Genomic DNA, 16,769 nt, shown 5'->3' with positions numbered 1-16,769 from the left:
AGCAGCTTATTTGGATTTAAAGTGACAGTGACGCCATTTCAAACATCTCAGTCTGAAAGGAGCTCAGAATAAGAAGAACTGAGACTAAAATCTCAGTATCTAAGAAGGATTTTGTGCAAAAATGTAACAATCATATTTTGTTCAGCACATAGACCTATCCTAAAGTGTTCAAGGAAGCATAAGAGGTCACCTTTAATAACACATTAAGGTTCCTGTGTCACCAGGATTATCCTCTCTTCAGACAGAAGAGAGAGTGATTATATAAAAGGGTAAAAAGTCTTGATTTGGTCCAGGAGTGTTTAGCCGTTTAGCCAGAGAGGAACATTAGGCTGATGCTTCCACACTGATGAGGGTTAGCAGCTGAGAACGCTGCCTGTCAGGTGTTGGTTTCACACAGGACGGGTGTTTATTGCTGCCTTCACACCGGTCTGTGGCATCTCCAGGGATCGACAAGGGAAACAATTACAGACTGTTAGTGTTGGCGTCCGAGCTGCTGGCGTTTACAACCTGCATGTTTTGGTTCTCTTCCTGGTGTATTTGATTCAGGTGTGAACCAGAGATCTAAAACATGAAGGATGCCGGACATTGAAAACTGACTTTGGACACTTCGGTCTTCTGAACGGACCAGTTAAAGTTTATCAGCTGATTTCTCGGCTTGATTCTCTCTAAATGCGGCTCGCCGCTCAGATATGTTACTGATAACTGGAGTTTGTTTTTCTGCAATAATTTACTGTATAGTTCCCAGTCCGTCTTTTTCTATGTTTAATACAAATCCACATTTTGTACATTTTTTGGCCTTAAGTTTGACGCCCCTGAAATAGAGCGAAGACAGGCAGTAAATAAAGGTGTTTTTGTGCAGGATGACCAGGTGGTTCTGCAGTGCACCGCCTCCGTTCTGAAGGAGCAGCAGATCAAACTCTGCCTCTCCTGCGAGGGCTTCGGGAACCGACTCTGCTTCCTGGAAACCACGTCCAACGCTCAGGTAACTTCCTGCTCTCTGCTGCTGTTCCTCACCTCTTCCTGGTCACCTGTGGGTCACCTGTGGGTCACCTGTGGGTCACCTGTGGTTCTTCCTCTGCAGAATGTTCCCCCGGACCTGGCCATATGCACGTTCATCCTGGAGCAGTCGCTCTCGGTCCGAGCGCTGGTGGAGATGCTGGCCAACACAGTGGAGATGACCGAGGTGAGCTGAGCGCTGCAGGATGCAACGTTTATAAAAAATATACTTTTAAGTTGCCAAAATATAATGCATAATAAAATTACTCAAAAAAAAAGCAGAAGGTACAGTGTAGTAAAAATACTCTTCATTTTTTTTAAAGAAGTTACTCAAGTAAATGCAATTCAGTAAAGATAAAGATTATTTTATTTATATTGGATATTTTCAGCAACAAAGCAATACAAAGTGTTTTACCAGAGTCTAAAACGTCGTTTTTCTGGGTTCCTGTAAGTAAGAATCTTCTGGACTTCTGCGATGCTGGATAAGTATAATTAATTTCTGGACAAATTTATTCTCTGCTCTAAATTTGTAAAAGTAATGAATACTCCACAGTTTCTAAGTAATAATAAAAACTAAATGTTCCTGTTCTGGAAGATTTTTTTCTGGATTCTAAGTTTGTTCTAATTCCTTTTCTGGGTTAAAAGTAAGTAAATGTAAGTGATTTTTTTTTTTTAATATTAGTAGAATTTAGACAATAATTTCCGCATATTTGTAATAAAAACATTATTAGTGAATCTCTAAATATTTTAATAATTCTTCCATTTGCATCTCAATAATTATTGACCCCCAACTTTCTGTTCCTGTTTTACTTTATTTGGGAACTAATTTAACATTCTGCTTTTGTTCACTGTAAGACTTCTATAAACCCTGATTATTGGGTTTATATATATATATATATATATATATATAAACCCAATATATATATATATATATATATATATATATATATATATATATTATTTTATGCCACTTCTTTTACCTGCTCTCTGACTCCTCCTTCCCTCCCCTTCCCATTTTTGCTTCCTGCCAAGCAGGCACTCGATTTGGACAAATGGGTATGTCTGTTAACATGTTTTACTTCCTGTGTGTCCCAAATGACTCGACACTTGTCCTCGTTCCTGTCCTGTTGGTTGAAATAATGTTCTACATACTGATTAATTTATGTTTCCCTGTCATGCACACAGTCGGTGGGTTTTTTCCCAGTTTAGCTGAATACTTTCACTCTGCTCTAGTGTTCATTGATGCTCCCTTGTAAAGTTTTGATGTGACCTAATACTTGCAGCCCAGTGTGTCTCAGTGTATCCGCCATTTTCATTTCATGCAGATGTTTCCCCAGCCTCTCAGTTTGCAGCATTGTTGTTATTTATTTATAACGCCATCAAGCAGATTTCCTCTATTTACTCATGAAGTGATTTTAAAGATAGAACCCTAAATAACCTATTTAGCAGGGGGGGAAAAAGTTGATTTAAGGTGAGTTTCACTTTCTTCCTGAAGCCGTAGTTTCATGAACAGCAGGAGTATTTAAAGCAACTGAGTCCTAATTTTAAGGATTCAAGGTTATATATTTGTAATATTGTCAGACCAGCTCACATTTGCATATTTGTGATACAAAATTTGGATTTCAAGAAGCCAAATAAGTAATCAATAAATGATAGAAGAATATAAGTATATTGCACATTGCGACACTGGAGGGGTAAAAGGCTATTCTTGTTCATGCCATCAATAGCCGTGCTGCCGCAGTAGAACAGTTATATTAACTAAATAAAACCTGGAGATGCAGGTTTTAGTGGTTTAGTGCAGTTTGCCACAGCAACGAGAAAAATAACACACAAGAACTTTTGAAGAATAACTCAAAACCACTTGTATTCTTCTTCTTGCTCGCTCTCTTTGTGTCGTCTGCGCTTCACACAGAGCCGTTGCCATAGCAACTGACTGACAACACCACCAAATGTATTAGGATTCAATGCTAAAAACACTCAAACATTTCCCACACAAACTACAGAAAATTCAGTCTGTTACACTTTTATATTTTTAGGCTTGATGTTTATTTTGCGATTATTAAATTTAGCTACTGCTGCTATTAGCTAAGCTAATATAGCGGTGGTTGATTAGCTAATTTAAACACCTGCTCTACTGATGATCTGTCAGAGTTGGTCGATAGTTTGCCTTTTTTTTCTAACTAAATCAAACACACCAAATTCTGCAGCATATCTACTAGTTAAGATTGTCATAGTCAAGCTAGCGTAACAGACCTGCTTTCCTCTCCCTCGCTATTTTTTCCTGACCTTTTCAAGTTGTCAATTAGTGGAAAATACCTTTTTCTTTTATATATCATGTGTACATTTAAGAATTTAAAGTGTTATGTTAAACACTTAACAGCTGAAATCAATGCTAGTCATAATCGGCGAGCAGCTTTTTGCCCTCCAGCAGGAAGCAGGAGGGTGACGTTACAATGTGTCTATATGTATGTGTAAATAAAATTAAAAAGGCATTAAATTACAAAATAAAATTTCTTTTAAGTCATATTCGATACATACAGCTTATGTAAACATAGTTACTTGATTTTGCTGTTGAATGGCACTATGTGCCTGGAAAACACTTAATACTGTGCCTTTAATTATCTGTAGCTGCTTGTTGCATAATTATCTCACACAGCAGAAGGAGTTCATCCTCACAAATTAAAACAAGACAGGCTGGAGGTTTTTATCTGAGACATTGTGTGAGTGTTTATTGACAGGCAGGTCAGGCTTCGCAGCAGCATGAAGTTGTTCCTGATGATGGGCAGGAGGATTGGAATAGCCTGGCCACCGCGTCCCACCTGCCTCCGTCAGAAAAGGAAGAGGAAACTGGACACCCACGGCGCTCTGGACGCGCCCCCTGTTAACACACAGGCACTCAGGATATCACCCTCAACGCCACCACCTGTCCCAACAAACCCAGTGCTAATGCTAACTGGGGTTGATGGTGTCATGCTGCCACTTTACATACCTGCCCCCAATTTATCCCGTTGGATTACAGCTGTCCACAGGTTTCCAGTCCTCCTGCTGGCTAAACTAAATCGTTATTTGACTTTTTCCATTCACAACAGCCACATTAATTAATTTTTTTTGTGGTTCTGTTTGTGATGGATGTTGAGAATAAACAGTGTGTGAAATATGGGTTTGATGTAAGTTTGTGGTGACTGATTTTAACGGTTTTATTTTGAACCTCATCGTTCACATCCTGACATCCTCTCTGAAAACAAACCAGAGGATAACTCTTTGTTACTGTGACTGTTCTGTCTTATGTTTGCATGCTTCGAAATGCCACTCATGTTGTTTTCTCAAGTTTTGTTTTAAAGCAGTAATTCTGGTGGAAAATGCCAAATCTTTCTCTGTTCCCAAAAGGATTTACCTTGTTATATTTTACATTATTTTCTCTATTAGTGTGATGGTGAAGACCAACAGTAAAACCTCAATTTGGTTGGAAACGAATTGTGATCAGAACATAATCCAGTAGAAAATGTGAAGAGAAGAAAGAACCAGGAAGGATCTCGAGAATCAGACCGATTTTTAACCTGAATGTGTTTTAGAAATAAACCAATATTTTTTTCTGTCTTTTTCCTACTCAGTCGTCTCAGGGTGGAGGCCATCGCACCTTACTGTACGGTCATGCCATTCTGCTAAGACACCACCACTCAGGCATGGTGAGGCTTTAATCTTATTCTTATGGATGGGTGATGCTAATTAGCTACGTACTTGTTTTGCTACGAATACAGTTGAAAATGGTTTATGAACACAACAAATGCTGGTTGACTATTTGCCTCTCGTGATAAGGATAATATTAGATGTGTTCTGATGCCATCTAGTGGTCGTAGGGTGAACTACATGTGGTTCAGGTTAAGTATACAGACGTAGAATGTTGCCAATAATCCCAGTTAATTTTAGCCCTGAAGCAGTTTGTGTAAAAAATTATATTTAGGCTGACTAATGTCTTTAGTGGAATACATAACCTGTGACAAAAATTCAAAACAGTTTTAGGTTTGAAGCTTTTTATTGACACGAGACAAATAAGGAATGGCAGCAAGTAACATTAAAGAAGTATTATTAAACAATATGTACATTTTAGGAATAATACACTTGCATGTATTTTGATTATAATATATTAGATTACAAAATATTACATAAATACAAACCCTAATAGAATATTTTTAGATTGTGAAATGGAAATAAAAAGCTTATAGGAGAGTAAATTAAAAAGTAAATGTGTTAATATTTTACTGTATTTGAAACACTGGGGTGAAAACAAATTGTTAAAATTCAGATTCTAATATTGATTTCATTAAGCAAAACATGGGCTAGGAACAGGAAAGGAAGTTTGTATTTAAAGCAGAGCAATACTGGAACCAGAAAAACTATTTATGCTATGAATTAATGAATGGAAAAGGGATATAATTATCAATCGATCAATCAATCAATCAAATTTTATTTGTATAGCACACTTCAGCAGCAAGGCATTTCAAAGTGCTTTATATCATATCAGGCACAGAAACACAATGCAACATAGAATCAACAATCAAAACACGACATTAAGTCAAGTTCCATCAATAAACTTGTAATTGATTACATTTAAAATACAATCCTAAACTGGTTGGTTTTTAGTCGAGATTTAAAGGAAGTCAGTGTTTCAGCTGTTTGTGGTGCATAGACGCTGAATGCTGCTTCTCCTCGTTTGGTTATATAAGTTATATAAGTAATTATATAAGTTAAACTTCATCATACTCCTTTTCAGACTCACAGTCACCGAATAATTGGTGTAATTTCATGTATTTGAGTATGTAAATTTGATTGTAAGGTATTGTATTTACACTTAGAAATATGAAAGTCTTTATTATTATTATTATTATTATTATTATTATTATTATTATTATTATCATCATGTTTTGTAGGTGAAATAAATTGTCATAAAATCAAATAAAAACTAATGACAAGTCAATGGTTGGTCAAAATCATTTTGACTCAGTTTCAACTTTTATTTGAGCATTAGTAACATTCATAAAATAATAAACAGACTGAGATTGAAAAGTTTTATTCCTTAGATGCCTAGGGTATCTAATTGGCATCATACCTAAATTCACACTAATCACAGTGTTGTAATTAATAATCCCTCTGTTGCTTAACTGCAAAAACAGAATACATTGTTTTGTACAATAGGATATAAAATCAGGGATTAATAGTGTAAGTTTTTGTCAGATCCAGGCTAAATAATGCTTTTTTTTTTCAGTATCTGAGCTGTTTGACTACGTCTCGATCCCTCACTGACAAGCTGGCCTTCGATGTGGGCTTGCAAGAAGATTCCATTGGTAACACGTTACTATAAATCAGTTTTCTAGATGTTTTATGACAAAACGTTCCCAGATGAATCACCTGTTGGACCGTGCTCTCTCTGCAGGTGAGGCGTGTTGGTGGACAATTCATCCAGCCTCCAAACAGAGGTCAGAAGGTGAAAAGGTCAGGGTGGGTGATGACCTCATTCTTGTCAGCGTGTCGTCTGAGAGATACCTGGTGAGGATCGTTGAGATTTTTATTCTCCGTCTTTTGCTTCACCAAACTGATTCTGACTTGTGTCCTCAGCATCTGTCCTACGCCAGCGGAGACCTGATGGTCGACGCCTCCTTCATGCAAACTCTGTGGAACATGAACCCCATTAGCTCGGGATGTGAATTAGCCGAGGGTAAAAACCGTCACTCACATTTTTCCAACACGTCTGGCAGAATGAGTAGTAGCATGAAAAACCAATAAGTAAATCAAATCAGGGATTCTCCCAGAAAACGTTCTAAACCCGATGAGAGAGCTCAGCAAATCATCCTGCTGTTTTATTGTTTCTGTGTTTTTGAGTTAAAAAAATTATTAAACTTCACAATAATTGTCTGTTTTGTGATGGTCTATAACATAAATTCCCAATAAGATTCAATTATGGTTGAAATGCTTAAAAGCTCCCTTAGAGAAAATACATAAATATTAGTGAAGTAAACAGATTTACTTTGAGTTAATGTTACATTTGCATTATGTGTTATAGGAAAACATTATTAACATTACATAAACACCAACTATTAAGCTTTAAACAAGACAAACTTAAAAGAAATACAGTTAAAATGAATATAATTTTTTTTGCAATCCAATTGTTTAATCATAATTAAAGTTTTTTTTCTTTGATCTGTGATTTGTCACTTCATTCACCGAAGTTGTAACGGTAAAGACAAGATGTTATTATGGAGCTCAGGTGACTAAAAGTATGTTCACATTTGTTGCCGTTGTTTTTCCAACCCTTTCACCAAACCCGTCTTCGCTATTTTTACTGGTGTATAATAAATAAGCAAATAACGCCTAGACTGGTGGGGCCACAAATAAAGCCTGGTGGCCCGCCAGGCTTATAATGCACAAGGGGTAACTCTGTTAATAATATGTCTTTATATCTTAGAGCGCATTCACACCAGCCATGTTTAGTCCAATTGAATCAAATTCCAGTTAATTAGCAGAAAGTTCATTAAATGCGCAATCAAGCTCTAATGCGGACAAAAATAGTGAACTCTAAAATCTAGATCTAAGTTTGGTTGAAGTGAACTGGGGTTTGTATGCATATGTGAACGCCAAACGGACCCAAGACCAGATCTACAGGAATGGGTCTTTTTATATATCTGGGAAATACAACCTCTAAAACAAGTGTGTCTATTGCTAGAGGGAGAAATGGGTCTTAGCTTTTTACCAAAGACAGAAGTGAAATCCTACAACCGCTAAAATTTGATGCTAGTCCATTTTTGTTTACATTTTGTGAAGAAGGAAGTTGTGTTAAATGCCTTCTTCAGAGGTCTTTATGTCAGTGGTTCTTGGTGCAGCACCTGTCACAGTCGCCTGAGGATACCTGTGAGGTATGTTGAGGTTTTTTAAATAGGTCTTTGTGTTTAAGACTGGATGTCTGACTCAGTGACAGCAAACTGCAGACCTGATGGGAAAGCTTAACCAGCAATACCCCATTAGGGAAGAAGGGTGTAAAGAAAATGGATGGATGGATGGATGGACATTGGTACCAAATGTTGCAATTTTGGTCCCAGATTAACCCAAGTCTACCAGACTATGAAACCACCTTTCGATACGTTGTATGAAAAATAACTCCAAATTTGGAGTTATGTTCTTCAGAAAAGTCCATGAATATGAGGGCTACACTGTAATTAGTGTTATTTTGTTAACTGTTTGGGGTTTTATTGCTATGATTGAGAAGTTTATACTCTCTTATACATCAGAAGTAAACACTGATGTGGCGTTCATCAGGGTTCTGTGTTGCTATATTCAGCAATGTGTAAGAGCACATTTATACTGATTTTTAAAGATCACTGTACCTTAAATCAATTAATATAAAACTTCAAAAATAACCTTTAATAAACATTGTAAAAGGCAACACCATGGATTTATAAATAGAACAACAAATTAACTATTGAGACTCAAATTCTGAGTCATATTCATAGTCAGCTGATTCTTTAGACTCTTTGAGAGCAACAGATTCAAAGCTAACAGACTAATTTTGGGTGTTTGTTGGTTCCTCCAGGATATCTGACGGGGGGTCACGTCCTCAGGCTGTTCCACGGCCACATGGACGAGTGTCTGGCCATCCCTACGCCAGAGGAAGGAGAGGAGAAACGCAGGTGAGCAGAAATGAAACCAGGAGGTGTTGTAAAGTGTGACGCTTCCGGCGTGTAACGTTTCTGCGGTGGCTCTGCTGCAGGACGGCTCACTACGAAGGCGGCGCAGTGTGCAGTCAGGCTCGGTCCCTGTGGAGGCTGGAGCCGCTCAGAATCAGGTGACGTCATGAGAATCGCATCTCTGCAATGATTGGTTACTGGAGACGCATCCTGCTTATTTGTGACAAGGGACAAGGGTACTTTAGGGGTGGGCAAAAGAATTATGTCACTATATATTTTATTTAAATATCTTATAACAATATTCTTGGGATTTTCCTTTTTGAGGGCTGATTTGGCTAAACAAATGTGACTTCAAAACAGCTTTTTTAACTAAAATATGTCAATTTATACTGATTTTACAAAATCAGTTTAAATTATATATTTGTATAAATATATTCAAAATACATATATTTTGAATATATGTATTATGTATGTATTTAGTATGTATATGAGATAGTTGTTGGCCAAAATTAGTTTGCATGTATATTTTTATTATATATAAATATTTATATTTATACAAACAATATTAATTCCTTAATTCTGATGAAAAGGTTAAAATTCTATCGGTAGAATATTTTATGGAAAAATGTCTTGTAAGTGAAATTATTTATTTTTAACTAACTTATTCATTAATATTGAAGAATTATTAAGTTAAAACAAGGTCCTATTTCTTGCTGAAAATTTACTAGTAAGTTCTTCTTTCTTATTTTACGTGAACTAAGATATTTGCACTAGAAACTAAACCAAAAAACTTGGTATTTCTGTTTGTATAGATTTCATCACTGTAGAATGCACTTAAAAAAAATTTTTTAACCTTGTTAAAGACTATCTTGGGATTATAATTTTGACATTACTGCACCAGTGTATTATCTTTTAAATTATTTTTCAAGCACAAACATCAGAGCGTCCTGAATTTATTGGATCAGGCCTCTCAGCGTGTTGCTGTTGTTGACACTGTTAAGTTCTGGTTTCTGTTTGCTCTCTGCAGTTGGAGCGGCAGCCACATGAAATGGGGCGTGTCTTTCCGTATTCGTCACATCACCACGGGTCGGTACCTCTGTCTGGATGACGACAAGGTCCTGATGGTGGTGGACCCGGAGAAGTCAAACACCAAAATGTCTGCATTCTGCTTTCGTATCTCAAAGGTCGGGTTTAGTTGGGGGATTTTTTTTGGACGTCTTTCACACCCAGTCGTTTTCTCTCTGGCCGCTCTGATTGTGAGTTTCTGTCCCTGAGCAGGAGAAGGTGGACGTGTCTCAGAAACGGGATGTTGAGGGAATGGGAATCCCTGAGATAAAGTACGGCGAGTCCATGTGTTTCGTTCAGCACGTGTCCACAGGACTGTGGCTGACGTACGCCGCCCTGGACGCCAAGGCCGCTCGGCTTGGAACCATGAAGAGAAGGGTGAGAATTAGTCCAACATGTCTGACCAGCAACGTTTTGACGGCGGGGTCAAAATTTAAAAATGTTTAAGAATAGAGGGACATTATGGCGCCATATTTAGATTCTGCAAATCTGACTGTAACACGTTTTCCAAACTGTGAACTGAATTACAGATAAAAACATCTATATATTGTCAAACGCGTGTTTTTTCCAGTAGCACATAAAGCGGTTAAACCAACGGAACAAATTTGCTGGAATTCCATTTGTGTTGCTAGGTAACCGGCGTTGGGCTGGCTGGGGTTGCTAGGTAACGGGGAAGTGCCTCATGGTTATGACTCAGTAATCAGAATGTTTGGCAACAATTTGTTTACTTATTAACTTATTTCCATAAGATGTCTGGGTGGGTTTTTTTTATGTATTTGGACTGTTTCTAGAAGCAGTTGGGACCCAAATGGATGTTCAAAACAAAGTGAAGCGGTGAATTTTAGCTGCTAAATTATTGTGTTGTCTGTGTTTTCAGGTCATTCTGCATCAGGAAGGCCACATGGATGACGCTCTCACTGTTTCCCGCTCCCAAACCGAGGAGTCCCAGGCTGCTCGGATGATTTACAGCACCACAGGACTCTTCAGGCAGTTCATCAAGTACGTTCACATGTCCTACGACTCAAATATGTGGAATAAAAATTAATTCCTCTAGTTGGAAGGATACGGGACTTTAGTTTGGATAAAATGTGACTTTTATTTGCTGTCCTCCAGGGGATTGGACTCTCTGAGTGGGAAGAACAAGTCTCCAGGCTCGGTGTCGCTTCCCCTGGAGGGAGTCATCCTCTCTCTCCAGGATCTCATCTTCTACTTCCGGCCACCGGAGGAGGAACTGGAGCACGAGGAGAAGCAGACCAAGCTGCGCTCGCTACGCAACCGGCAAAACCTCTTCCAAGAGGAGGTAGGAGCCGAGCCGCATTTAAAGGGCAACTAACCCCAGTGTGAAAGCAAAGCTCCGCCCCCTGGCAAATATAGAAAGATTACTATAAAGTGGGCGGAGCCAAGAAACACTGAGGGGCGTGGCCAACAGGCCAGTTAGGATAGAGCAACTGACTGTACAAAACATGTCCATTAAACTTTTTCATTCTTACACTGCCAAAACACAAAACCTTACCAAGTATTTTTGATAAAACTTTTAGTAAAACTAACTTAGTACATTTGAAATAAGACAAAAATGACAGAAAAGTAACTTTTCAACCAGCTTTCCAGAGTTCTGTTTTGGTTGCTAGGAAACGAGGATGGGCTCAAGTGGGGTTGCTAGGTAACAGGGCAGCGCCTCGTGGTTGCAACTTATTGATAAAGAGATTTTTGAAACAATTCATTTTCCAAATACCAAACACATTAAATTATTGCCAGAAAATGACCTGGTGTTTTATTAAAATTTTTCTTAAATACTGCAGCTGTTTTTAGAAACGGTGGTGACCCAAATGGAAGTACAAAAATGTGAAAAAAGTGGATTTTTCATAATAGGCCCCCATTAAATCCACTCTGTCACCACATTTGTCGACTTTTCAGTCCCTTGCAGTTCCATTCTTTCAAAAACACTACACTACTAGTGTGCCGCTGTAAACAGTAGGAACATTCGATGGAAGGAAGACACCACTGAGACGCATTTAGGCAAAATATTGCAGAACTAAACAAATGTACATTTTCAGACTCTTCTGAATTATATCAATATTTCATTTTCTAAACATCCCCAACAAAAAAATGACAGATGCATCACTTTTTTCCTCTCTAGGGAATGATCACCATAGTGTTGGAGTGCATCGACCGGCTGAACGTCTACAACACCGCTGCTCACTTTTCTGAATTTGCCGGCGAAGAGGCGGCCGAGTCCTGGAAGGAGATCGTCAACCTCCTTTATGAGCTGCTGGGTGAAGAAAGAGACATCAAGCTCTGGAAATTCACACAGAGTAATACCTCTGTTGGACAAATGATCAGTATTACTCTTTGTTTTTCCACCTCACAGCTTCTCTTATCAGAGGGAATCGCTCGAATTGTGCGTTGTTCTGTGACAATCTGGACTGGCTGGTCAGCAAACTGGATCGTCTGGAGGCTTCCTCCGGTAAGCTACTGGAAAGATTCATTAATGTTTATTAGTGGTAAGAATTTAAAAAATATTTAATCAAGCAGGGTCTGTACTCAATAAAACTCAATTAATTGCAACAAAATAAGCAACATTTTTAATTCGAAAACTCTTTTTACTGCTAAATTATTGAATAAATAGACATATGATTCAAAAACAACTTATTTAATGTTTTTAATTATTTAAATATCATTCAGCTTTCCAGTGTTTCATGAGATTCTTCAGAAATGCCTCATGTGGATGCCAGCATTAGCATCAGTGACATCTGTGCTAGCTACAGCAAGTTTAGCATTGAGATGCTATCTGAGGCTTGATAGCTTTGCTAACAGCCTAACTCCATTTTCCACAACTTTAACACAACAATAGTATTTTCCAGCATCACAGCAGATTGTTTTTAACAAGCAAAAATTAACCCCCAGTGAGCCGAGAGAAGCAGTTTTGTCGTCTATTACTGATGTTTACGGATGTTGCTGTGCGTCAGATTTACTGTTGTACCGGAAACGTGCAAATAAGGTTCCAGCCAGAACTTTCTATGTCCAAAAAAAAGAGATTAATTAATATGAATATAATAAATTATCAAAATTAATGTGTTAAACTACATTTAGTTTTCTTCCTGATATTTTCTCTGTACTTTTTATGGCTTCTTTTGTATAGTTTTTTTGTAATATCCTCACAGGAATGTTAAAATCCTCCATTATTTGCATTCAGGAATCCTGGAGGTGCTGTACTGCGTCCTGATTGAAAGTCCAGAAGTTCTGAACATCATCCAGGAGAACCACATTAAGTCCATCATCTCTCTGCTCGACAAGCACGGAAGGAACCACAAGGTCCGCATTTGGCCTGTGGAATATAATTATGCTTTAAATTCTGCTTTTGATCTTAAAAACTAGAAGGTGGTTCTAACGTGTTCCAACCTATTTGTTCCTTTAGGTTCTGGATGTCCTGCGCTCTCTGTGTGTGTGTAACGGTGTTGCTGTGAGGTCCAACCAGAACCTCATCACAGAAAACCTGCTGCCAGGTCGAGACCTCCTGCTGCAAACCAACATTGTCAACTACGCCACCAGGTCTGAAAATGGCGTCTTATGCTAATGCTAATTTATTTTGTCATTTATTTTTCTGAATCACTCAGAAATGTGATCACATTGTGTCTTTAACCACAGCTGATGGTAGTAAAGAGACTCAAATCCTTTTTAAAACATGTTCGTTTGAGACAGTGGCTGGAACAGTTTCCTAAAAGGCTAGCAGCGCTAACCCTAAAGCACTAATCATTACTTCTGCTAATGCTAACATGCAGCGCTACACCAACATAGTATTCAAATGCTAAAGAGCTCGTTTCAATTCAAACTTTATCTTCTCTTGAAAGACTGTAACTCTACAGCACCACTTTAATTTTGACATTATAACTTTCACGTTCTATAACGCCGTTAGGTATTGTATTGATGTTTATTTCTTGTTCTCTACTAACCGTGTTTTATTTTGTCCCTGTATGTTTCTTGTTTGAAATAAAGTTATTGGGGGTAAAAAGAGAACCTGAGAACAGGAAATGTTAAGATCAAATAAGAGCGTGAATATAAACATCGGACTCCCTGAAGGATTCTTAATAACAAAATAACCAAAACTTCAACGCTGATTTTTAACTTTATTGATCTGGTACTTTACTAAACACCCAAGTAAATTAGCGGTCAAGAAGTGATCCATAAAAATGTATTTAATGGAAGCTAAATGTGTTGAATGGTTTCAAAGCTAGGCAATAGGTAAACTAAAAATTAGTGCATTAGAATTTACCTGGAAAAATGAATTTATGGCATGCTAGATGTGTGAAACGTTTTCAAAGCTAGCAAAAGTGCTAAGCTAATAATTAGCTTAACTATTAGCACATTAGAATTTGGCTGGAAAAATACATTTAGGAGAATCTAGGTGTGTTAAACATTTTTTAAATTAGTAAAAGTGCCAAGTTAAAAATTAACGTAGGTATTAGCACATTAGAATTTGCATGGAAAAATGTTGGTGAAGTTAGTTTTCTAAATGTTTTCAAAGTTAGGGAAATCGCTAAACAAAAAATTAGATCGGCCATTATCACTTTAGAGGACGTTTGCCCACCACTGGTTTTGATATGTGTTGACAGGATTCATCTGTCGAGTTAGCTGTGATTTTAAATCAGATTAAAAATGTGTCTGGAAAAGCTCCTGTAAATATCAGCTAAAATTCAAAGAGATTTTAAACTAGTTTAAGTAACTGTGAATGTTGCTTCTGTCTCAGTGTGAGGCCAAACGATGGGCTGCATTTATGGTCAAAAACAATTAAATAATGACATCAAAAAGTTTGAAATGTTGTCCTTTTTTTTATTCACCCAATATAATAATGTGTCAAGAAGTGTCAGTATTTAATTAAGCTTGAAATGTTTGCAATGCGACACTTTACAAAGTTAGGTCCATTTACTAAAATTAGCTTGCTGGTAGAATTTACCTGCCACTTTCAATATGGCGCTAGATGCTATAACATATCTCAACAGCTAGAAGTTCAAGCGATCAAAAGCACTGTCGTCCAATCAGTGATCTCTCAGGTCTCCCACTGGGAAATACCCTTTCCGTTTTGTTAATGTTGTTGTGTTTTCATTAATGTTGTTGTGTTTTTGTTAATGTTGTTGTGTTTTCATTAATGTTGTTGTGTTTTCATTAATGTTGTTGTGTTTTTGTTAATGTTGTTGTGTTTTCATTAATGTTGTTGTGTTTTCATTAATGTTGTTGTGTTTTCATTAATGTTGTTGTGTTTTCATTAATGTTGTTGTGTTTTCATTAATGTTGTTGTGTTTTCATTAATGTTGTTGTGTTTTTGTTAATGTTGTTGTGTTTTCATTAATGTTGTTGTGTTTTCATTAATGTTGTTGTGTTTTCATTAATGTTGTTGTGTTTTTGTTAATGTTGTTGTGTTTTTATTAATGTTGTTGTGTTTTCATTAATGTTGTTGTGTTTTCATTAATGTTGTTGTGTTTTTGTTAATGTTGTTTTTTTCATTAATGTTGTTGTGTTTTCATTAATGTTGTTGTGTTTTTGTTAATGTTGTTGTGTTTTTATTAATGTTGTTGTGTTTTCATTAATGTTGTTGTGTTTTCATTAATGTTGTTGTGTTTTTGTTAATGTTGTTGTGTTTTCGTTAATGTTGTTGTGTTTTCATTAATGTTGTTGTGTTTTTGTTAATGTTGTTGTGTTTTTATTAATGTTGTTGTGTTTTCATTAATGTTGTTGTGTTTTCATTAATGTTGTTGTGTTTTTGTTAATGTTGTTGTGTTTTTATTAATGTTGTTGTGTTTTCATTAATGTTGTTGTGTTTTCATTAATGTTGTTGTGTTTTCATTAATGTTGGTGTGTTTTCATTAATGTTGTTGTGTTTTCATTAATGTTGTTGTGTTTTCATTAATGTTGTTGTGTTTTCATTAATGTTGTTGTGTTTTCATTAATGTTGGTGTGTTTTCATTAATGTTGGTGTGTTTTTGTTAATGTTGTTGTGTTTTTATTAATGTTGTTGTGTTTTCATTAATGTTGTTGTGTTTTTGTTAATGTTGTTGTGTTTTTATTAATGTTGTTGTGTTTTCATTAATGTTGTTGTGTTTTCATTAATGTTGTTGTGTTTTCATTAATGTTGTTGTGTTTTCATTAATGTTGTTGTGTTTTCATTAATGTTGTTGTGTTTTCATTAATGTTGTGTTTTCGTTAATGTTGGTGTGTTTTTGAATTTGTAATTGTGCTGCGTTAATTTTATAGTGCTTTGCGCTATAAAATTAAAAATACTTGATAATAAAATTACTCAAAGTACATTATGGTAAAATTACTCTAAGTTACTCAATGTAATTCAGTAAGTGTAACTAGTTACTAATAACATAATTTAACGTCAAGAGTTAAGGGAATAAAAACAATTAAAAACTGTCCAGTTATTGACAGAAACTCATTTTAAGAATGATAAAAACAGAAACATCACCATTGATCATTATCTCAGGTGTGACTTGCTGCTGCAGGCGTCGTTGACTCTTTGCTGTGTCGTCCAGGTACGGTGGCCCGCCAGGTGGCGTCGCCCAGCGCTCACACTCTTGCGGCGGACGACGTCGTCAGCTGCTGCCTGGATCTGAGCGTGCCCAGTATCTCGTTCCGCATCAACGGCCATCCGGTTCAGGGCATGTTCGAGAACTTCAACGTGGACGGTCTCTTCTTCCCGGTCATCAGCTTCTCCGCTGGCGTCAAGTCAGTTCAGATCATCAGTGATTTATGATCCTCTGGTGTTTGTTTGAGTTAAATTACATGTTTTTTCTCTAACTAACTCACTGTTTAATGGGGAAATTTTGAGGCAATGCAGTGATAATGTTTCAACATTTAATGCAATTTTTCTCCTTCGCTGAAATTTACATAGAAAACTGACATGTTTTTTGAGTTAAAAAATGTTTAAAGTTGACAGGAAGTTTGAAAATATAGCTTGATAATTATGTTATTCAAAGACTGGAAGATTAATAGCTAAACAAAAGCAGAGATTACAAAGCAACTAAAATAAATAAACAT

General features: G+C 36.8%; 1 protein-coding gene across 1 annotated transcript in view; it reads left to right on the top strand.

The window, feature by feature from the left end:
- The window catches only part of ryr1b (ryanodine receptor 1b (skeletal)), a 119,463-nt gene that overhangs the window by 16,624 nt on the left and 86,070 nt on the right, over positions 1–16,769 (top strand). Inside the window, exons 2-19 of the mRNA XM_044120336.1 lie at positions 860–982; positions 1,082–1,183; positions 4,608–4,682; positions 6,260–6,338; positions 6,428–6,540; positions 6,610–6,709; positions 8,579–8,675; positions 8,756–8,830; positions 9,700–9,856; positions 9,951–10,115; positions 10,615–10,736; positions 10,851–11,037; positions 11,875–12,010; positions 12,106–12,201; positions 12,931–13,049; positions 13,153–13,286; positions 14,482–14,513; positions 16,262–16,457. Of these exons, the coding sequence (XP_043976271.1) occupies positions 860–982; positions 1,082–1,183; positions 4,608–4,682; positions 6,260–6,338; positions 6,428–6,540; positions 6,610–6,709; positions 8,579–8,675; positions 8,756–8,830; positions 9,700–9,856; positions 9,951–10,115; positions 10,615–10,736; positions 10,851–11,037; positions 11,875–12,010; positions 12,106–12,201; positions 12,931–13,049; positions 13,153–13,286; positions 14,482–14,513; positions 16,262–16,457 (2,108 nt within the window). The remainder of the gene's footprint in view (positions 1–859; positions 983–1,081; positions 1,184–4,607; positions 4,683–6,259; positions 6,339–6,427; positions 6,541–6,609; positions 6,710–8,578; positions 8,676–8,755; positions 8,831–9,699; positions 9,857–9,950; positions 10,116–10,614; positions 10,737–10,850; positions 11,038–11,874; positions 12,011–12,105; positions 12,202–12,930; positions 13,050–13,152; positions 13,287–14,481; positions 14,514–16,261; positions 16,458–16,769) is intronic.

This window comes from Gambusia affinis, linkage group LG06, assembly GCF_019740435.1.
Source record: "Gambusia affinis linkage group LG06, SWU_Gaff_1.0, whole genome shotgun sequence".
Lineage (NCBI taxonomy): Eukaryota > Metazoa > Chordata > Actinopteri > Cyprinodontiformes > Poeciliidae > Gambusia > Gambusia affinis.
The sequence above is the reverse complement of the archived record's forward strand: the minus strand, read 5'-3'. Positions and strand labels throughout refer to the sequence as shown.